The following is a 24,733-nucleotide window of genomic DNA, read 5'->3' as shown; positions in this document are numbered from 1 at the left end:
GTTGGCATTTGCATTAAGTACCAGCAAATGGAAGATTTCTCTGTGTCTGTTTCTCTGTTTGCAAATAAAATCAATATTTTAAAGTACATATTTTTAAAGATATTATTTATTTGAATGCAGGATGTCAGAGAGAAAGGGAGGAAGGGAGGGAGAGAGGTGGTTTCCCTCTGCTAGTTCACCCCACGATGCTCATAATACCTGGGGATGGACCAGGTTGAAGCCAGGAGCTAGAAATTCCATCCAGCTGTTCTATGTTGGTGGCAGAAACCCACATGTGTAGGGCATCATCCACCTCCTGCCAAGTGCATTAACAAGAAGCTAGATCAGAAGTGCGGAGTAGCCTGGACTCAGACTGGGTACTCTGATATGGGATGTGGTCCCCTCATGCAATGCTTTAACCTGTTGTGCCAGAAAGTCTGCCCCAGAAAGTTCATATGCTAGAGAATTTTCACAAAGTGGAGGCCATTTTGTAACTAGCATTCATATTTTTAAAAATCTCAGATGCTTCCTTTACTCCTACTGATAATTACTCTCTCCCCGACTCACATGCTCAAGAATTCCCATTCTAGGATTCTAACCTCATGGATTAGTTCACTCTGTGTGTGTCTCTCATTCGTGGGACTGCTTGTCATAGGGTGAAATTTCAAGTTCCTTTCAGAATCTGGATAGTTCTATGCACCTCCCTCATTTTTACTACTGTGGCTTACTTAGCAGATATATGTTCCACAACATACACTTCCCAATTGTAACAAAGAACTCAGTAATAAGGATTTGCCTCAACAAATGCAAATTTTTGAGACTCTCATTAATATGTTTGATCTCAAAGTAAATATCCAGGTAATTAATGCTTGAATCCCAAGGCAAACATATCTAAATGACTGACTACTTTAAAGTTAAATATGAATAATACTGTTAGTAATAATAAGTGTGCTGAAAGATTATTTAAACATATTTTAACAATCAAAATTAAAAAAAATTATTCAACACATCCAATTTCTAATTAACAGAGAATACAAGTATAACTTAGCTTTTCAGAAAAATGCACCTGAGCAAATACTCTTCATTGTCCACTCGAGTGCTAAATTTAAAATTGGAAATAAAGGGATGAAGGGATGTGTCTGAACTGCTAGTTGCTCAGTGGACTTGCAGTTTTTCAGAGTCAGCCTCCTGTGAATGAAAGCATGCAGCCTGTACTTTTCGAGGAGATGAAGCTTTGAAAAATTACATCCTTTGTATATTGAAGGCTTTCCCGCAGAGGAGTATAGCAAGGGGTTTGGTGTCCAGGAAGGGAAAGAGGATGAAGAGGGATTCGAATAGCACAGCAGCCTTGTATTTCAGGTTGAAGGTCACTGCCAACGCTAATATACTACTCTTCAGAACTTTTTCATTATCTACTTTCAGTGCACATTCTTTAAGAACGTGTTATTCTCTGACTACCTACAAAAAAAAAAAAAAAAAAAAAAAAAAAACCTTCTGTAGCTCAAATAATCCGCTCTGCTGTCCTCTTAGGCTGCCCTTGTGTTGATATAGACTATTTCCTTCATCTCAACCTCATTGATGGGATATTTCTTGGCATGTGAAGTCCATTAATTATATACTATTAGATGAAAAGATAGAAAGCTAAATTACTAATTTTAAGGAAAAACCTGTTTCTTCTTCATTCATATCTGTCAACTAAAGCATGAGTTTTCTCTGAACTAGTTTTTAAAACAGGAACACAACTAAATTATTGAGTAGGGAATTTTCTTGCAAGGTATTTTTGTATTGTGAATATATTTTGTTACATAGTTGTCATATAATTATTAATATCTTATTGAAAGTTATTTACTGTGATTCAGGAAGGTGAAGGGACCTGTAGATCTTGAAAATCGTTGCATGGGTAGACTGGAGAATGAACTTGTTCAGTCTAAGCTACCCTTCGATTAGACCACTGCTTGCTTTTGCAGTAATGTCTGATTTCCATACCAAAAGTGTGTCTATTTGCTCAATATTTATTGATGACACTGTTGTAAGCCTGGAAAATCAACATTAACAAAAATCTCATACATCTCTAATTTCTTGAAAATTATATTCTAATGGAAGGATTCCAACAACAAATGACCAAAATAATAAGAAAATTTGTAATAAATTATGTTTTTATTCTTTTAATGTTTATTTTAATTTTAAATTAGTTTTTTAACAAGTTCAATATAGTTTGTAGATGGGATATAATAAAATGTATTTTTTTTTAATTATGAGAGAGAGGATACTCCCATCTACTTCCCAAGTACCCACAGTGACTGGGGCTTGCCCAAGATGAGGCCAAATTGGTGACCTCAATCCAAGCCTCCCAAGTGACAATGACTCAGTGACTTAAGCCATCACCGCTACCTGCTAGGATCTGCATTACCTGGAAGCTAGAATTAGAAGCCAGAGCCAGGAGTTGACCCCAGGCACTTGGATGTGGGATATGGACATCTTTACTGATGTCTCTAAAAGTAGACTAAACAGCTGCCACGGGAACAGCATTTGATGAAAAGGGAATGGCCAAGGTGAAGTTTGTAAGGTAAGAATACACCTGATTTTTCAACAGAGCAACAGAAAGACAATATGGCCACAGAATATTAAGAGAAAAAGAGTAATGTGGTATAAACAACAAGAGATTACATCCTGTAGTGCCTTTTAGTAGTTTAAATCATTGAAGGGATATAAGCAAATAAGTGAATGATATAACTATTATTTACCAAAATCATTAAGTGGTTATTTGGGCTGTTATCAAAGTTAATAGCCAACTGTATTAAAATAATACAGGTAATAGATAGATGATAATTAATTAGACCAATGTGATAGCAGTGGAGGATTTGATAGTTCCTATATTTTTGAAGTTATAGTAAAAAAAATTCTCATAGTACATGTGAGTTTGAAAAAAATCATGGAATAAAGGTGGCTCCAAGCTTCTTGGTCAAAGCAACTAGAAGTGTGTAACTGCAGCTAAATAGAAAAGATGCAGAAGTTTGGGAGGGAGGGATCAGAATTGATTTTTTTCAGAGCCTCCATCTGAAATATTTTCTAGATGCCCAAGAAGATTTATTGATTACACAAGTGGACACTGCTTGTGGAGTGCAGAGGGGATGTGTGGGCTAAAATTGTGAGTTTAGGAGTCATGAGAGTACTGACAAAATGTCATGAGATTGGATGAGATTAGTGAGGCAGGGATTACAAAGAAGGGGAGATGACTAAGACCCCTTTCATGAGCCATTAGAGAAAATGACTAAGCAGAATGGGAAGAAATGGAGGGTGAGATTGGGTTGAAAAGCTGGAGTGTTGTTGTGGAAGGCTTGTGAGCATTTTAAATGCTCAAAGCAGGTCAAGTGAAACAAGCACCGAAGGTCAGTATTTGGTTTTAGCAATGAACAAGAAGAATGTATTTGGGTTGTGATTACAAAAACCTGATTAAAGCAGGTTTAAGAAAAATTGAGAGGAGTGACAGACAAAATGAGCAGCTATACTCTTCAAATAGGGCTCTATAGATACACTGACAGTTACTACCTGACTTTTTAGAAAAAGTGATTTTATTTATTTTGCCCCCCAGAACTTATCTACATGTCTTGGTAAACATTCCTATTTGGTCTCCTATTTTTTAAAATTTATTGTCTCTATTGAAATATTTATACTGAAGAATGTGGGAGTCATTCAGTTGCTTGCCAAAAACAAGAGAGACTGGTGTTGTGGTGCAGCAGGGTGAACTGTAGCTTAGGACACCTACATCCCATATCAGAGCATAGGTTTCAGTCCCAGCTACACTATTTCTATCCACTTCTCTGTCAATGTGCTTGCAAAGGCAGAGGAAGATGGCCCAGGTACAAGACTTCCTATTACCCCCATGGGAGATTTTTATACTCCTTGCTTTGGGCTGGCCCACACCTGACTGTTGCAGCCATTTGGGGAGTGAACCAGTGGATGGAAGATCTCTGTCTCTGCCTCTGCCTCTCTTTATCTCTGACTTTAAAATAAAAAAATAAATAAATTGCAGCTCAACATATAAAAAAATAGAAAACCCAATAAATGAAGTTATTTGTTTAAATAAAAAAAAACAAAATAGGCCATATTTTTGCAAACTATTGTTAATATAATAATGAGGAAAAGAAGATTGAATGAGAGTTTTAATATATAGGTCAAATAAAGAGCAAAGTAGAAGCATTAATTTGTTTTAAACTGCACTGAAACATAAGTATTTATGTTAGTATCTGTTCTTCTGTTAACTTCTCCCATTAATACTTGGATCTCTATTTGCATTCTACACATTTGAGATACATTTTTTGAATTTCCTTATGTAACTTGTTATAACTCAGCGGGCCTGAGTCTGGGCCCAAGGTCTGTCTGTTACTAACATGCTGTGTGGCCTGTTGAGTAATAGTAAGGTCTTTTTTTCCATCAGCACAGACATATAGATTTTCACATCTAGAAAGGCAAAATAGAATAGAATGCTAAAAGATATCTGGATAGCGATAGCAATCTGAAACATCTCAAAACTAAAACATTGGTTATTGTTAAATAATACTATGTAAGGATAATCACAAGCAAAGCTTTTTTATTTATATTCATTATTGATATTATTTATAATGTTATGGAAAGATAAGAATTATTTCCATAGATCTAATTTGAGATTTATTTCCTCTTGTTCGTTGAATAATTACATATCCATCATTAATAATGTATGTTTTTACTGGCTTCACAGCTGGCAGTAAAAATTAATGTTTTATTATCTGAATATATAAGCTCCATTCATTATTATAGAATTTTGCTTTTTTAATAAAAAAAACTCTGCATCATCTATAAATCATGTTTGTGTGTTAGGTGGAAGGGACAGATTACAGAATTTACGACTTTGCATAGCATTATTAGTATGTCCTAGACATGATATGATGGCTGTTAGAACAATTAGGTATGAAACAGAGAAAAATTCCACTTCTGAATGACTTATGTATATGAAATGCTCAATACCTACAAGAACCATACAGAGTATTCCTGCTTTAGTCAGATAAAGTTCTCGAGTTTTAATCCCCTGGTGACTAAATAGTTGTACTCAGTGGAAAAACAAAATTTTATGGTCACAAATGGCAGGTAGCTCTTGTCCTGGTCAACTATCTCCAGAGTGCCTGATATTTCACAGAAATAACTCCTAGAATATCCATAGCTTGGTACAAATTAATCACAACAGCTTGATGTAGAAGAATTATGACGCTGGTGGTGTCAGCAGCACACATGGATATGTGAAAGGAAGAGTACGTAATTCCAGAGAGGGCCACTCACTGTTCAAGTCCTGTTCTCCCAGGTTCAGAGCAGGGATTGTAAACATTTCATGCCATAGGTGACCTTCACAGTCTGCTACTAACTGGTAATTTAAATGTGTAAAATAAGCTATAACATATTACAAAGGAAAATATAACACATAGAAATAGGGATATCAAGAGATTTTTAAAACGGAGCATAAGTAGATTGTATCAATTCATTCTCTAATGTTGTTTCACTATGGGTTTATTTAATTTCATACTTGTAATTAGAATACATAATATTTCAACATATCTTCATTAGGAACAATAATAGAAATGAGAATGTATTGGGATTTTAATTTGTCAAAAAAATTCACCAATCTTGTCAAAAATCACTGTGATTGTTAGTGATCATATTAGTTGATGAGAATGTTAAATTGCAATTAGAAGAAAAACTATTATCTGGATGTACAAGTTCTTGCCTCTGAATTTAAAAACTAGATTTATCTATCTGCACCACTTATAAACTTTCATAGTTAAACTTTAATCTAGGAAAGCACATAAGATCCAATATGAAATATTTGCTTTCATTTTAAGTTGATTTCTAAACACAAGTCTTTTTTTAACTTTTATTTAATTAATATAAATTTCCAAAGTACAGCTTATGGATTACAATGCCCCCCATAACTTCCCTCCCACCTGCTCTCTCTCCCATCTCCTGCTCCCTCTCCCATTCCATTTGCTTCAAGATTCATTTTCAATTATCTTTATATACAGAAGATCAACTTAGTACACATTAAGGAAAGATTTCATCAGTTTGCACCCACACAGAAACATAACATGTAAAATGCTGTTTGAGCATTAGTTATAGCATTAATTCACATTGAACAATACATTAAGAACAGAGATCCAACATGGGGAGTAAGTGTGCAGTGACACCTGTTGTTAACAAATTGCCACTCTTATTTATGGCATCAGAAATCTCCCTAGGCTCTTGTCATGAGTTGCCAAGGCTATGGAAGCCTTTTGTGTTTGCCGACTCCGATCTTATTTCGACAAGGTCATAGTCAAAGTGGAAGTTCTCTCCTCCCTTCAGAGAAAGGTACCTCCTTCTTTGATGGCCCGTTCTTTCCACTGGGATATCACTTGCAAAGATCTTTCATTTAGGTACATTTAGGTCCTTTTTTTTTTTTTTTTTTTTTTTTTTATTTTCCAGAGTGTCTTGGCTTTCCATGCCTAAAATACTCTCATGGGCTCTTCAGCCAGATCCCAATGCTTAAGGGCTGATTCTGAGGCCAGAGTGCTGTTTAGGACATCTGCCATTCTGTAAGACTGCTGTAGACACAAGTCTTTTAACAAATGGATAAACAAAATCAATGAATGAAAATCTAATCAATTTTAATAAAAAAAACCCTAGTATTAAAATATAGCAATTGTTTCTCCTAATGTTTAGAGATGTTCTAAATGTTAACTGAGATTAAATCTTTCCTTAAATTTAAACTTTTTGATTACTGTGTTGAAAATAAATTTTCTTTACAAAATCTGAATTTGGGGTTTCCTCATTCACAGCCTGACCATCTGGAGATTTCTGATGAAAATTTATTAAAAACAGAAAGCATCATCAGTTTCTTAAAGTTGAGAGAGGGGGAAGAATCCCAAGGAGACAAAGAATATGTATAACATATGAACCATGTATTGTTTTACTTGAGTAGCATATTGTTTGTTAAATAATATTTGAAATTGGATAGCTGTTACTAGTGTTATAATGAAATTATCTCTGTTCCATTCAGGTTGCTTTTGAGAACATTCCGTATGCAATAAATATAATGTAATATAATAATTATATATTTAATTACAAAGTATGTGAGAGCTTATCTTAGTCTGTTTGAGCTGCTTTAGAAAAAAAAAAAAAAACTACTATATACTGGATGGCTGATAAACACTGGACATCTATTTCACTCTGTTCTGTAGGCTGTCATGTTTATGTTTGGTGAGGATCCACTTCCTCATATACAACATTTTCTTACTGTGTTCTCCCATGGTTGAAAGAGGAGCAAAGGAGCCATCTGGGGGCTCTTGTTTACCATGAATAATCCCATTAATGAAGCCTTTGGCTTCATAACCTGTCACCTCCCTCCCAAAGGCCATATGTTTTAATATGACCAACTTGAGGGATAGGCTTTCAAACATGAGTCTTGGGATCACACACTCAGATGATAGTGGGTATTTCATCAGTACTGTGGAATGAGAAGGCAAGGAAGAGAAAAAAATGAGTTTAATATTTTAGTTGAATTATAACTGCTTTTCTATGTCTTTTAAAGCATGTTTTATTAGCAATTCACTCTACTAACTTTGCTTTTTTCTTTTTTCTGTTAATTGTATTTAAAGACTATTATCTCTTCTTACTGTATGCAATAAAGACAATGGCAATAATTCATTGCAGTGTTCATTGAAGTATACACACAGTTTGAAGACAAGGCACCAAGCAATTAATTAGGCCTCTCTGAACTCTCATTGTCTCATTTATGTTTTTAAATGACTCTATAAAGCAATTCTTCTTTCTGTGATGATACTAGTTAAGGTTAATCTCCATGTAGATCATGGAAACTGACAGTCCAAAAAGAGATTATCACACATAATGTTTAAACTCTGATTTCCTTTTTTTAATTTTCAGGCCGAACAGGACAATGGCCATCCTCTTCCTGCCTTTGCCAGTCTGCATATTGAAATACTCGATGAAAACAATCAGAGCCCATACTTCACGATGCCCAGTTATCAAGGTTATATCCTGGAATCTGCCCCAGTGGGAGCAACCATTTCTGACAGTCTAAATTTGACCAGTCCTCTAAGAATTGTAGCTCTGGACAAAGACATAGAAGATGTAAGTAAAACATAGGCTTTGGTGTTGTTTGTTAGCATACCCTTCATATATAAGTAAATAAGGAATATTTCAAGGGTAACAGCTAATTGTTAAAGGAATAATTTGCTAATGTTACACAGCATAGCAGGGTGACTACAGTTCATAATAGTCATACATTTTATAAGCAAAAATAAGAAAAGAGCTCCAAGACTTCAATCATAAAGTAATATCAAAAAATAGAATATTAATTACCAGTACACAATGTATACTTGTATTGAAATGTTTCTCTGTATCATAAGTATGTGCATCTAAAAAAGATGTGGCTACATGAACTTCAGGACAGATAAACAAATCTTAGTATTATGATTTGAGACCATAACAAGGATATTTTAGAAATATATTTAAATTTCAAAACTGTTTTGATTTTTAAATATTCAGTGAATGATACAAAATAGTTCACTTTGTGATTTCTCTTAATATGGGTTGAAAATTTCTATATAGTTGCTGATAGAGAAAAATAATTATTACTAAATGAGTATAAAATTAATGAAGACAGCTCTAGATGTAATTTTGGAGACTTTCTCTATTGTGATGGTATGTTATGAAAAAATGGATGTGTAGTTAGCTGTGGGAGTAGCTGATGCACTCATACTTCTAATGCTGCCTATGTTGTTGACAGCGCTTCCCCCCATGTATTCTGTTCCCTGATTTTGTGTGGTACTGAGCCTGTCTATATGAGTGGGAAATTGTTCAGATTGGACACATCAGAGTATTGTACTTCCTTTGCCAAAGTGGTTGGAATAAATATTGTACAGAAAATCTATAACAGGCCAACCAAGGTCCTCCCAGGAATTGACAAAGAGGGAATAAGAGGTGGAAAAACGTCAGCACTATGTATTAGGGCAGTGGAAATGAATCCGAAATTTCTCCAGCCAAATGCACTGACATTGTGGAGAAAGTCCACTGTTGGTAAAAGAGAAGGAAGTTTCACAAGCACTTGCAGAGAGGACAGTGCTACTGTGTCCCTGGTTTATGAGTTACAAGATCTCCAGAGCCATCTCAGTTCCTAAGGATTTCCTTCTGATTTTATGGACTGTCAGAGGATTGCACTATCACTTCACTTGATGGAAGAAGCATTCTGTAGCTCTGCAATCAGGTGTGGTAGCCACTGGCCATATGTGTAGCTTAATGTGACTAAATTTACAAAAATAATTTTTAAATTTTGCTTTTTTTAAAGGAAATATTATTTAATCTCTTAATAGAAAGTGAGAGAATAACAGTGAGAGCAAGAGGTAGGTGGGGGAGGGAGAAAGGGAGGGAGGGAGAAATTTCATATCTCCCCAAATACCCTCAGCAGCTGGCACTGGGCCATGACAAAACGAAGAGCCATGAACTCAATCCCCTTCTCTCATGTAGGTGGCAGGAACCCAGTGATTAAGCCATCACCACTGTATTGACAGGAAGCTAGAGTCAGGACCTGGAGGTGGGAATCAAACTCAAGCATTCAGATGTGGGATGCAGACATCCTAACCAATGGCTGAACTGCTAGGTCAAATACTTGCCTCATATTTATGTTTAATTTGAACAAATGAAAATATACTCAAATATTGCTATTTGGACGAAAGGGCTCTAGATTGTCTCCTAAAATCACATTACACAGTTACACCATCACTCTAGCTAACAAAGAAGGCAGACTTTATTATTATTATTTGACTCTTTCTAAAGAAATTTTGTGACTCTCACCAGAGCTATGACAACTCTTGTAGACAATTCTGCCTCTTTCCACCAGATGTTTTATTTTGCTCTCCGTATATCCCTCTGTTCTCTCTTATATTCTACTTATTTATCCTTCTTAATCTCTCCCATGTTCTTTCATCTCTTCTCAAATCACAAGTTTTAATTATAGCTATGTGTTGTATTCTTAGTGCATGCCAGACAATATAGTAATTAGGTTATTTTCCATGAACTAACTCCCTTGAATCTCTCAGGAGTTCCCTCATTTGTTAATCTTTTCCAGATATTCATTGTTCAAGTTAAGTCGCATGCTGCTTTTCCATGCATTTCTCCTATGCTGCACTTCCATGTTTGTCCTATGTGTCATTCTCCCTCATGGAATTTAATTTCTTGAGGATAGGTCTTATATCTTCATAACATATATGCTGTAGATCTAACACAGTTCCCTGCACTTACTGTGTTTTAGTAATTTTTCAGTGAACTAATAAATTGGGACATATTGAAGAAATGAGAATAGCTAATGTATGCTTCAAAAATTCTAATGATAATGAATTAAATGATTGACAATATGGCTCATTCCATGGTTGGATAACCCTAATTCTTAAGAAACTTTTCATCATATTGAGTTGAAACCAGCAGTCTTGTAATTTGCCTTTTGTTACTCAAATCTTCCATTTGTAAAAACAGAGAATAAATGTATGAAATAGTCATTAATATGCCTGAAGATAGGCTTATGTCTTCTGAATCATCTCCTTTTCTGAGTCAAATAATCCTTATTTTTTTAAAGTAGTTCATTGCTTTTTTTTTTTAAATACAGCGAGACCAAGGTAGAGATATAAATGGAGAGAAATCTTCGATCCACTAATTCTATTCCCAAAAACCTACAACAGCCAAGAGTAGGCTGGCCCCAAACCAGGAGCCCAAAATTCAGTCTAGGTCTCTCATGTAGATGGCAGGAACTTGAGTGTTTGTCCCATTGTCTGCTACTTCCCAGGGTAGCAGGAAGCTGGATCAAAGTAGAGTAGCTGGCACTTGAAAGCTGGCACTCTGATATGGGTGTGGTTAGCCCAATTGGTAACTTAAGTGCTATACCAATTGTCTGCCCTCATTGATAGGAGTTTTACAGATGAGTATTTCAGGACATTTTTAGTTTACAGGCTAGATTTTTACTATATGATAAAAATCATGTTGTTTATAGTCACCATGGAGGTAACCAGATTAAAAAGAGATAATGATGTATCAGTTCATACAGCTGTAACCTGTAGAAATAGAGACTAAAAGACCGGAGCTGTGGCATAGCAGATCCCATATGGGCTCCAGTTTAAGACCCGGCTAATCCACTTCCAGGCTAGGTCTCTGCTATGGCCTGATAGGCAGTAGAAGATGACCCAAGTCCTTGGGCCCCTGCCCCCATGTTGGAGACCTGGAAGAAGCTCCTAGGTTTGGATCAGTCCAGCTCCAACAATTGTGGCCATTTGGGGAGTGAACCAGTAAATGGAAGACCCTCCTCGCTCTCTGCCTCTCTATAACTCTGCCTTTCAAATACATAAATTAATCTTTAAAAAAAAGAAAGAAGTGGAAATTAAGCCCCATACAGAAAAGAAAAGTTGCTGCTGTAGGGATGAGTTCCTATTGGTTGCTTCAAGAAAAACAGAGGCAGATCCATTTATCTAAAAATTAAATTGTGTTTGCTCCTTCAGTTAGGTGGAAAGTGAATCCAAATTTAACAAATTGTAACATAGACAGGAGAGTTGTGAGGTGATTCCCAATGTAGAATTAGAGCAAGGAAGTATCCTAAGTATCACAGTGAAACTGATAACCAAAGGAAATGAAAATATTTGTACTTAAGGTTACTTTTAATAGAGACATGAATATATACACATTTACTTTCATTTATGTTATACTTACGTACTTTATGAAGTACTTGAACCACAGGTAATGTTAATGTATTGCACAGCACAAGAATAGGTTATGCTCAAGGGTTTTAAGGGGCATGTCTGAGGTCATCAGGTTTGGAGGTCAAAGCAACTAAAAACTGATGATTCAATTCTGATTATTAAAAAACAAGACACAAAAATCAACCAAGTTTATACATTTTGCTTTTAAAAAGTCTGATTCACTTATAATTCCATGTCCATGGGTTTCCCTATTATTGTTTCAAGATATTATTGAGATTTAATTATTTAGATATAATTAATGATATTTAATTCAATATACTTGTGATGGTTTTATATGCTTATATGCTCTATAAATATAATTATTTCATCACTATACTGAGATAGACATTAGAATATACAGTTTGGAATATTTGTTAGAATAAATGTACTGGAATTTTTCCATTTATACTAGTGTATATTTGTGTGCCATGTGTCTGTTTTGATCATTTATATTCACAATGTTTATCTCATGTTTAATTTGCATACAGGTTCCACCTGGTGGAGTTCCTGTAGGTACTAGGTGTTTGTTTTGTGATTGTTCTTTTTTTATTGCTGTGGTTTTATTTTCCTTTGCTCTTGTTCATATCTTTATAAATACACTGACTTATAAAGATATTTCATTTCACTTATGAAGATATTCATAAGTTTAAAAATATATTGATACATTTATATCATATTATTGACTATAGTAGTGTGATTTTTTTAGAATCCAAACTATGCTGTTGACTTAAATATAGTCTTTAATTATTAATGCTTGTTTCAAAGTCCATGACAAATATTACTGAATCGATGTGATTTTCTAAAAGACTCATATTTTGAGTTGTACTTAAGACAAATATGCAAATTTATTAAAATTGTAAGATTAGAATTTTTGTAATTTTCCTGTTATACTTTGACATTTAAATTTACATAATTAAATATGCATGCATATATATGCACATATATACATATATGTTTTATATTTATGTATATATGAGCATGCGTATAATTTTTGTGTGGATACGTGTGTGATATTATATTTTCGTTCCCATGACAAAACTCATAGTGATTCAAATACAGTAGACTGTTAAATTTGAATGTAGTTTTAAATGATAGGATCCATTTGTTTATTTTACATTTATATATTTCTTTTTCATTGTGTGTACATTTTCTATTGTATTCATATTTTCTGTCCTTACATATGAATATAGTGTTTATTTTACTCTCCCAAAAATCAAGTATAAATACAGTAAAATATATTCATGCAACTCTTACATGGTCAAAAGTAATAGATATATATAAATGTTGACTGAACTCTATGGATATAGAATTCAAATTTTTTGTTAAATCCAAAGTATATATCAAGATGCAGCTTGATGAAGAAAGAGTTTGTTTGGAAATAAATTGATGTAAGGCTGTGCATATGTACATTGTTGCATACTTTTGTATTATTCCTTACCAAAAATTTGATAAGCATGGGCTTGTTGCTTACCATGAGCAACAAAATCTTTAGCTATAGACACACTTAATAAAAACAGTAAGTATGTTGGTGCTCATATGTATCCATTGAAATATAAAAAAATTCAGAAAATGATATGGTATACTTTTGGAACAGTCATACTTTAGCACATTTAAAACTTGTATCATCCTCACAATTAAATCCAAAATATTATGTTTTGAGTAATAGTTGGCTAAACATTGCCAAATCTATCTTATTAAATTACTATACTTAAAATATTAGAATATTAATTAACTGTCAAATAAAAATTATAAAAAATCTATGAATGAATATACTTATATGTCATGAATCATGAATAAATAGGTGTGAATGAATTTAATAAACTTACTAACACAGACTACAGTTGAATGAAGGAAAAGAAGTCGAGAGAATTAAGTTATAAAGGATGTAGAGAGAGACAGAAGAATTTGAACAAAAGAAAGTAAATGTCCGGTAAACAAGTTATATAGCAAATTCTGCTCACTTGTATTATTAGGGCCGAAAGACAGGAGTCAAAGTTTATTAAATGGTACCATTGTTGGTATAGCAAGAAGGAAAAAATATAAATGAATTTAAAAGTTCAGTGATTAGATAAAATGAAAGATGAAGACTAAAAAAAGGGCAGAAGGCTACTGTTCTAGGTTTTTTATTCAAACTGCATGTCATCTTACATTTTTGATTAGCACTAGAGTAATTAAATTTCATCACAATTGACGCTAAAAGGTAACAGACTAAAAAAAATCTGTCAAAAATGTGGTTCAAAATATGTTTATATGCATTTTTATATTTTACTTTTGTAAATAAATAATGAAATATTTAATATTTACACAGGTAAAGTTAATTAATGGAAATATGCCACTCTAACTATATCAGTTGTTGGATTTAAAATGCAGAAATGAGACAACTGAAATATCTGTTAGAAGATAAAAGTCTCTTCACTTACATCTTTTAATATATTTGATTATTTTGTAATGAAAACAACTGATTAGAATTATTATCCATACTATTTTTTTAATGCAGAACAAAGGTAGAACATGGACATTAAATAAAAATCATGGACATAATGCTACCACAAAATGAGATTTATGAATACATAATTAGTTTCAGATTCAAATGAAGTCTTCATTTTAAAGTTTTGAAATATATATGTATTACAGCCTTCAAACTTTGTACAGAACAAAGTTTATTGTGGATTGAATCATCCTCATTTTTTATAGTATCACACATTACAATTACTTATCCTCTGTAGAAATTTTCAGTTATGCAATCATTGTTTCTTTCCCGATAAGTATGTTTATCAGTTCCCTACCCTCTGCTTTTAACATTTGGTGTCAAACTTAAAATTGCTTTATGTTATTACATTGCAGTTTACATCCTATTATGTTTAATGCTTTAAAAATTACCCTGAGGCATAAGAACAACTTACTTCACATTTGATCCTTTTTTCTCCTTTGCATGGCCTTCCTGATAGTCTACTTGCTCTCAATATTCCACATTTATTTGCCCCACTTGTCTTCCTTTTCCACCATAAGACACCAAAGTGTCCCCAGTTTATGTCTTTGCTCTTAGGAATCGCAGAGACTAATATCTAATCTTTAGGGGTGGAAATAAAACTGTGAAGGGCTTCTTCTGCTAATTATTTCTCAGTCTTGAGCTTTTAAGATAAATCTCTTCCTCTTTAAGTATATGTAACTTTTTCCAGACTCTTATCAGGCATATGTGTCAAAATCATATATTTTCAAGCAGATCATCTGAAATATTTGAACTTAAATAAATATTATGTTTCCTTTGGAAAATATTTACAATGTTAATATAAGACCAAGAAAGAAAGATATTTATAGGTAATGAATAATGCATAACCAATTTTATTTCTATTTTATATTATAGGTGAGAACAAGGTAGTAATATGCATATATGTACAGTTTATTACTACAAATGAAGTGATTGTAAAGTCTTATAGCTAAAATTTGTGCCCCAGTTTTCTTTTCTTGCATTAATTTTTTATTCCTTGAATCCAATGTAGTTCTGAAAAATAAGATACTAAGTAATCAGTAAGGACATATTCAATTGAGTTTTCTTTTCTTCTTCCTATCAGTTTTTCCCTCCTTTATCACATTAATTATTTGAGCATTTACTCTCGTATGGTAAATTCCACGGTACAGGTCACTGTCTTTTAGGTAGTTTATCTTGTAAAGAGTAAATACCTAGTGAATTCTTGTTTTTCTCTAGAAATGCTTAATATGATGACCTGCACTTTGTAATGGATTTCAAAATTTAATGTTCACATTATTTATCCACCATTTGAAATCCTGTCATTTTCTTTCACAGACGAAAGACCCAGAGCTCCACCTTTTTCTGAATGATTACACCTCCGTGTTCACGGTTACACAGACGGGCATCACTCGCTACCTCACCTTACTTCAGCCAGTGGACAGGGAAGAGCAGCAGACGTACACCTTTTCGGTAAAGAGAATTCATAGATGGGGATAAATGTAATTCAAAGACGTGTCTGTGTCGAGCTGAAAAGTCCATTGATCTGAGGAGAATGACACACTCTTTCCAAGAAGGACTAGCAAGAATACCCACAACCAGAAGCTTTTTACATGTATTTTTCCTTTCTGATAAGTTTTTATAGCGGTGGTAATACTGTTTTTCATATTAAAAATACTTTTCAGGGTCAAAAAAAATAGATTAGAATTTCAGTCTTTATCTTATGTCTGTAGCTGGCTTTAACTGAAATAAACAGTAGAATTCACAAAATAAAAAAAAAAGTTCCTTAATGTTTATTGTTGTTAGAAATTAAATTTTGTGACAGGGTCAGGCCATTGGTTCTTAATTGGGAATAATTTAACATTTCTCTTTAGGGCACATTTGCACTATCTACAGGCATTCTGGTTGTCAGACATGTGAGGCATACTACTAGCATCTGATGTGTAAACATAAAGTAAACACAATATACAGAGGAGCTTCTCCCTGACCCCCAACAACAAAGCTTTATCTGATTGAAATGAGATGGGTGAAGATTTTTCTAAATTTTTATTTATTTCTTTGAAAGGCAGAGAAAGAGAGACACAAAGATACTGATTTTCCATCATTGGCTCACTCCCCAAATGTTTACAGTATCAAAGGTTGTGCCTGGAGAAAGATAGGAGCCAGAAATCCTTGTCAAGTTGGCTGGAGTGCAATTAGTTGAGCCAACATCGGCATCTCCCGGGGTGCACGAAAGCAGGAAGGTGGATCAGAAGAAAAATGGAAGTGGATACCAGGTCCAGCAACATGGGATGCAAGCATTCCATGTGTGGCAGCGCATTCCACTGTGTCCCAATGCCATCCCAAGAGTGAGAAATTTGAGTTAGGCTACTTAAGGAGGGAAAAGTGAAGTTTGTTGAAGTTCTGATTGTATTTATTATAAGATTTATAAGGGTAGAAAGTAAATATAGAAAAAGTAATTTTATATTTTATTATTTTAAATGTTTCTAAATTTTTGAATGAGATATGAGAAAGATGCACTGACAGAAAAGCACAAGTTACAGGATTGATAGAGAAATCTGTTCTAGAGAAGCCTACACAGCAAAAGACCAGAGCACTCACAAAGCCTTAAATGCTAAAAAAATAAAATTTGGATACAGAGTGGATTTCAGCTGTCATTCATATAGAACTATGGTTTCATTGAACTGATTCTTTGTCAGATGTATTTAAAATGTTGATAATGTGATTAAATAGCACATTAATTAAATTAATACTTATCAACTAATGCCAATGAGTCCTTTACAAATGTCATTTTATGAATTACTAGAATAAGAGATTACATATCCAGGATGCCTACTTTCTTAAGTTGTGTAAGCACAGTCACTGTAAAAAACATTTATTCTATTGTATACAAAATATATAAACTTAAGAATATTTTTGAATTGATTGTTAAGCATTATGTAATAACACTTAAGAATTAGCAGTGGTATTGACCCACTTAAAGTCTGTTAAAGGTGTTTTGCATATCTATTGAAAATGTGCTCAGTGTTGGATGTATTAAAATAGAATTCTCAATCATTATTTCTTAGTGCATTAAAATGTTTCTGAATATATGTGGTATATTTTCATTACTCCTTTTATAGACAAAACATCCTAGCACTCTTATGAAATTGTAAATTACATAGAGACATCTGTTAAATTTTAAGAGTGGCTTGTGTACTGCTTATAATTGCCTGGTTTCTGTACTAAGTGTGTTTTTCTACCCTAAAAGATAACAGCATTTGATGGAGTACAGGAAAGCGAGCCAGTTGTCATCAATATTCGAGTGATGGATGCAAATGATAACACTCCAACCTTCCCTGAAATATCTTATGATGTCTATGTTTACACAGATATGAGCCCTGGGGACAGTGTCATCCAGGTAACTACCACATAATATGAGAATATTCAAATTATTTCCATGGCACCACAAAATGTGCTGCTTAAGGAATTAAGAAATAAAAATGCATTTTTGAATCATTGTATGGAATAATTTAAACTGCTTTAAAATTAAGTTCAGTTTTCAAGTGAAAGTGTATATGAATGCTTAAGTTGACTATTATTAACTATAAATAAGCTATTTACCCCAGGCATACTTTTAAAATAATTTTAATATTTAGTATATTGGATATATTAATCATATTGAGCATGCATTTTAAAGCTTCTAATTACTTGGTGCTATTGCAGAAATGGTTTTGTTACCTTGTTGAGCAACACAAAAACTGCATTAATAAAATAGTGGTCACTCCCATTACTTGGTTACCTGAAGAAAATGTAATATTTCCAATAGGGAAAAACATACACATGAGGCTGAAATTTATCCTTAATTAGTCTAAATTGTGATCATTATCTGTACCTATTACATTGAAAAACATTATAAACTACCTGCATTTTTTTGTGTGTTCTGGAAATTCTGAGTAAAAATCTCCAAGATGTAGTAATATTTTTCCTTGAGGATATATGGGATTATGAAAAGCAGTTGACTCCATTATTTTCCAAATTGATTATGCAAACACTACTAAGGGAGCTGTTAGGAAATATACTACCAAGTTTGAATTTGTCTTTTTTGACATCTGAGTTACTTGCATAACCAGTATGGAAAGCAAACCCTGAGGGTTTCAGATACCAGCTACATGGAGACCTGATGTAGGTTTTTCTCTAACCCTGAGAGTCACACCTAGTATTTTGTTACTCTCTTGTCAGGAAAGCCAGGATATTCTATAGTTTTTTTTTTTTAGAATATTTGAATAACAACAGATTACTCTTAATGACTGATATGTACTACATACTGATAATCTTAACTAATGATATTTTTTCATTAGGTAAATAGTGCAGGGCATTAGAAAAGCAGTTCCGATCCTTCAGCACTGTACTTGGCCTTGCCCTTGTTTTTTTCTCCAGCTCTATCGTGGACCCTCTGTCCTTGTCTTCTGCTTCTGTCCCACTGAGCTACCTCAGGTTACCTGAATGTGTGTCTTTTTCTGTTTCATGTATTTGAATTATTTCCTCTGCCTCAGTATTTCTCCTCTGTTTTTTTTTTTTTTTTTTTTTTTTTTTTTTTTTTTTTTTATTCCTTTCCTACTTTGGAAGCTCCCCTTAGTGGTAGCTCAGCAGTATCACAGCAGTTTGTAGGCCAAACATTGAAAGAGGAAATGTCACTAAGATATGGGTGTCAACAGCCAGCCAGCACATTCACACACCCAGGTGCACACACCACATGCAAATATACAGACACCATTTCCCTATACCAAATTTCCTCTCGGCCCCTGTGACTATCCAAAATTACCTTAATTTCCTCACCCCCAAACTAAAAGCTCCAAGAAATTGGTACTTCTCTGTATCTGTCTCATTTGTTACTGTAATATTAGCACATGTCAGATATATTAGCCATGCAGAAAATATGTATTCAATGGCAAGTTATTACCTAGCCTACATCATTTGCAAATGTCAGATATGACTCAATGCTATTCGTGTTTAATTTGTAAAATAAAATATGCCTTTTGAAATTTTCCAGAAAGGCATAACATGATAGCATGTAAGCTGTGCAGTCACCCGAATATTCATCCCATGTGTGAATATACTCTGCAGTGATCTGGGGAACAGTTTCAAACTTCTACCATAAATATTAGTCAGACATTAGTATTACATTTGTCACATATATCAAATTAATTTCATTATCCACTTTTTGAGGCTAGAACTATAATTACATTATTTCTAGTTTCATAGTATCTGCATCCATTTACATTCTGTTATGTTAAATAGTTACTACAGTAGATGCTTAAGAAACTCTGGAAGATGAAAGAAAGGTTGACTTACAGTCCAGTAAGTATGAATGAGTGAATGTATTCGTGAAAGATAAGTTGTGAATGTATTGGCTTTTATTTCTAGTCAATTGATGGAGCAAAAGAGCTACATTTTTCTTGAATGGGGCACTTTTTCATAGGTAATAAAATTATAGTTTATACAAAGGAATGACAGTTATTGTCATGTCTCTTCATCTCTGCATGACTTACTTGTAAATGAAAGTCATCTGATACAGAAAAACAACCAGCAGAAAACTGGAAAGTGTAACCCAGAAAACAACAAAAATTATGTGGTAGAACGGCAGCACAAATATTTCTGCCCTGGGGGATTCAAAGCTTATTTTTGGTATCGGAAGGCTACAAGTTAATTTTCTTTTTATATGTTTATCAAACAGATCTTTCCTTGCCGTTACAGATTTATACTTTATGTATTTCTCTGACTCATGCAGATTATGAAGATTTGCTTTTGTTTTGTGTCTGTGTTCCAGCATTTTAAAATTATTTAAATGCCAAGCAGGGAAGTCTTATAATTAGTATTTTTAATGTTATTCCTAGTATGTGGTAGAAGAATGCTATGGCTATAAAACATCCTCCAAGAGCCTACAAACAAAATGAAATAGATTTTTCCCTGCGAGAAAAAAGAATTCATGAAAATGATTCAGAATTGTGATTTGCAAATGGCCACTTAGTTATGATGTAGGCTCTGGGAGACCACTCACCTTCAACCCCTCATCGACTCAGCCTTTCTCCTTGACCTGATAGGTGGTCAGTCAGTTTGCTTTTGATTTATTAACCTGATATCACACAGAATGAAAGCCTTAGAGTAAAGGTGACAGTGAGCTGTCCTTAGAAATGAGAGCATTGGATAACAGGTTTTCATGATTGTAAAATGTCACTTTTGTAATAAAGCCAGAAGAGTATTTTGGTCTGATGAGTGCACACTCATTACTTTGAGTACACTGTCGTCGTCTTATAAAATAACTATCCTCGCCTAGAAACAGAAAGGTTTGTCATGAGGATGTAACTGGTTCCTTCTAAAAGTTTCCATTTATAAAGTGGGTTCTGACTATTGTGTATATTTCTCATGCTTGTTCATTGTGAAAAGTATTAGAGTGCTATGGGTGATAAACCAAACGTCGTTTGCCTTTGATCCGCACCTTCACCTTCCATAACCACCTGAAGTTTAAGCAGGTTATGAGTACATCTTACGCTTTAGAGTTTGCTAAAGTGTGAAGCATCCATTTAGACCTTTAAGCTATGAAAGCATCAGGTCAGAGACTGTGGAGCTGTGTTTGCATCCCCTCTCCTTCACCTGCATTCATCCATTTTATTGTTTGTGTAATTTCCATATCAAAATGTATATGTCAGTCATCATTTTTATTTTCATTTAGTGCCTTCTACAGCAATTTTAGGTTCGCAGTAACACTGAGAGGAATTATGATTTTTTCCCATATATCTCAGCCTCCTACACATACCCAAACTCCATTCGTTACAACTGATGAACTTCATTGTCACATTATAATCACCCAAGTCTATGGTTCACATGAAGGCTCACTGCTGATGTTGTGCATTCTAGTTTTGTACTCACGCATAGGCACATGTGTCTTTGGCTATAGCATCATAGAGAGTTGTTTCACTGCCATAAATATCCTCTGTGCTCTGGTGATTCATCCCTTCTGCCACTACCTCCTCTCAGCAGCCACTGATCTTTTTGCTGTCGCCATAGAATTGTGTTTTTGTCATATAGTTGGAATCATATAGTGCATAGCCTATCCAATTGACTTTTTTTTCCAACTCAATATATGCTTTTAAGGTTCTTCCATATTTTTTCATAACTTCATAACCTATTTATTTTTAGCAATGACTAATACTCCATTTGCTCTACAGCAGTTTATCAGTTCTATTGAGAAACATATTGGTTCTTTCCAAGGTGGGATCATTATAAATAAAGCTATTGTAACATCTAAGTCCAGGCGTTTTTGAACATAATTTTTCAAATCCCTTTGTTAAATATCAGGGAGTGAAACTGCATCGTGTTGTGATAATTTGTTTAGTTTTGTAAGAAACTACCTGGCTCTCTCCTAAAGTGGCTGTTTGGTTTCCATTCCAGCCATCAGTTCTTAATGGTGATTTTGAAACTGAATCAGGACAAACCCCAGACCCATAATCTCTTGGTAAACCACAGTTAGGATTCATATTTCACAGACAGAATCAAGAGCATATAACCTTTCAAAATATTTTTGTCTTTTCTCCTGGTACATGCCTCCATATAATCAACCTGTATTCAGGAACAGAGCTGTAACACGAATCCAGGAACTCCAATAATGGATGTGGATGTCCCAAATGGGATCTTTGCTGTGCCAAATACCCAGCCCTGTCGGCTGTTACATTATTTATCAGGCATCAACCACCTTCTTGGTTACACAAGCATTTAGACACATTGATTTTTCCAAGAAATGTATCATAAGTGCAATTAAATATTTACTTTATGTTAATTTAGTACATTTTTGAGTCAAACTGGCCCTTGCTCCTATTTCCATAATTAATGCCTAAGTGCTTGTATTTTTATAAAGCTTGTCTGTGTTTGTGCAAGTCAGCTTTCAAAAGTTTGGCAAAAAAGGAATGAAATGATGTGTATTTTGTTGCATTTTTTTTGAAATTCACTCAGTTTTTTCCTAATATGTGTTACACATGAATACCATAGAGACCTATGATATGTAATTGTTTTTACAATTATAAAAATTGTGCAGTTTTATTATTGGTGATATTCTTTCTCATGGCCCTAGATATTGCTGGTTTACTGGAAAATGAACTTGTAGGTTTTTTTGTTTTGTTTTTATTTATTTATTTATTTATTTTAAAAAATCAGAGAATTCTCTTCCATCTGGTTGTTTACTCCCCAGCCAGGGCTGGGCAAGGCCAAAGCCAGAAACTAGGAGTTTCATTCAGATCTCCCATATGGGTGACAGAGGCCCACACACTTCAGCCATTTTCCACTGCTTTTCCCTGGCCACAAGCAGGGAGGTAGATAAGAAGTGGGGCAGCTGGGACACAGACGGGCTCCCATATGGGATGACAATATTATAGGCAGCAGTACCTGCTGCGCCACAACAGCAGCCCCAAGATTTGAAGATTTATAGGATCTTAGAACACAAAAGTGCAATATGTTTTATTCTTTCTTTATAAAATAGCTCACCAAGTAGTTTAGCTTTGTATTGGCTTTCATTTCAAAACGAAATTGTTACATTGTCAAAGCATGATTACCCATGAAAAAATATACCTGGGTATTGCTGTGTTTTAAATACAAGTAGTCTAAGAGAATAAGGAAAATAACATTCCTATAGAGCAGAAGGAATTTCTTGGAAGACTAGTGAAGTAGCTTAGTGAACTTGGCAAACACACACACACACACACACACACACAAACACCAGCGTATTACTCCTAATATACATGCATATTTCAAATCCATGTAATACATATATTTTTCTTCACATGCTATAATTTTCAGTTTTCTGTGTGCTTCATAGTAAACTAGGTGCTCCAAAAAAATGCATTGGCTGAATAAAACGCATTCCTAAGACTAAAGAAGTTTTCAACATTTTGGAAGAGATGACTATTATTCACAAGAGAAATAATCAGAAAAATTTCACAAAATCAGAATGACGCTGTTGGATTTCATGGAAAATTCCAAGAGTATTAGGAGAGTCCATCAAAAAATGTGGAAGGATGACCAGAAAAGCCTCGGCTAGTCCCACGATTTAATTGATGATTAGAATTTCATGAGTCTATCAGGCTTTGTAGGACTAGGATAAGCAAGGGAACAGGATGTGATATTGTTAGATAAGGACTAGTATAGCCAAAGGCCTGCAAATTTCATAAGATATTATGTATGACAATTTGACTGCTGTTCAAAGAGAGAAGTGAATGATAAGAGATTTGCTTTCCTTTCACTAATTCAAACATATATTGGCTTATTCTTCAAACACCCTCCTCATTACAGGCTTTCTATATATTCCAGTAATGTCTTTTTATTTAATAACAATCCTATTAAGGACACTTTTCTTTCCAGGCTCCATTGCTAGATCATCTGCTGTTTAACAGAAATTATACAATCTGTGATTTTTGCAGTCTGCCTTTTCCAGAGTTGAGCTTCAGCCATGAATTTACATGTAAACAAAAGGAACAGTATCAGTTACCTTCAGAGAGGACTTTCCCACATAGCAGAGTAGTTAAGATTTTGTACTGTGGACATACGAGATTTCTTGAAGTGTTTGAGATTGAGATATTACATTGATGAATCAAGGCTTAGGAAATGGAAATAGAAGGAAGTCAGTTTTGGGGAAATCCTTCTTTGAGGTAATGAGAGTGGGAGTTGAGCATGAGAATACAATAGCATTAGAATATTTCAAGTCCTAGTTTTCATACTCAGAGTTTGAGTAATGAGAATCAGCAAAGTTCTACAAAAGGATCATAAAATCACCACAGAGAAAGAACAAACCCTTCACATTCTCAGGAAATGCAAAGGCGTGCTTTAAAGTCTTGGTGGTGGTGGAGTTTATTTCTTGCCTTTTTATCTGGGAGAGGGATGTTTAAAGGAAAGTGCCATCACGAGTAACAACCCTTTTGAGGATCCATAAACAATGATGACCTTGTTACTGGTGTGGAAATCTCCTTATGAATTCCACATCTGAGAGATACATTTTCCAGCTCCTCCTCCACTGAAGAACCCAGCATCTTGGATTGTTCTAGGGTATGTTGAACACAAAGGGGTAGTCAGTAGTGGATATGTGTTTTTTAGTTTAAAAACAACACTGACTCATACGGCAACCAAAGAGAATAAGTCTAGATGTGAATAAATTGGCAATGCTCAATTTGCTTGACTAGTAGAAATGGTCCTGCTGAGATCCACTAAGATACTTGAGAGAACCAATAGACCTTACCCAGTTCTGAGTTTATTTCACTTTAAATAAAGATTTGGGACAGACAATGATACAGGCTTTGTGGCAAGAACATAATAAAAGTCTTAGGGTAGATAATATCTACTCATTTAATTTTTATCTAAATTCATAGATGCTCAAAGTTTACTTGTATCAGAAACTCGAGACAGACTAAATGTTTAGCATAAAACACTTCAATTATTATTAACATGTTAATTTTCTTAA

The 24,733-nt window shown here is 34.2% G+C and overlaps 1 protein-coding gene across 1 annotated transcript in view; it reads left to right on the top strand.

Moving 5' to 3' along the window:
- Window positions 1-24,733, top strand: part of LOC100356485 (protocadherin-15) — a 1,660,811-nt gene that overhangs the window by 1,272,601 nt on the left and 363,477 nt on the right. The window contains 3 exon segments of the mRNA XM_070057681.1: window positions 7,927-8,133; window positions 15,589-15,723; window positions 17,501-17,650. Of these exon segments, the coding sequence (XP_069913782.1) occupies window positions 7,927-8,133; window positions 15,589-15,723; window positions 17,501-17,650 (492 nt within the window).

The sequence above is a fragment of the Oryctolagus cuniculus genome, chromosome 15 (assembly GCF_964237555.1).
Source record: "Oryctolagus cuniculus chromosome 15, mOryCun1.1, whole genome shotgun sequence".
NCBI lineage: Eukaryota > Metazoa > Chordata > Mammalia > Lagomorpha > Leporidae > Oryctolagus > Oryctolagus cuniculus.
The sequence above is the reverse complement of the archived record's forward strand: the minus strand, read 5'-3'. Positions and strand labels throughout refer to the sequence as shown.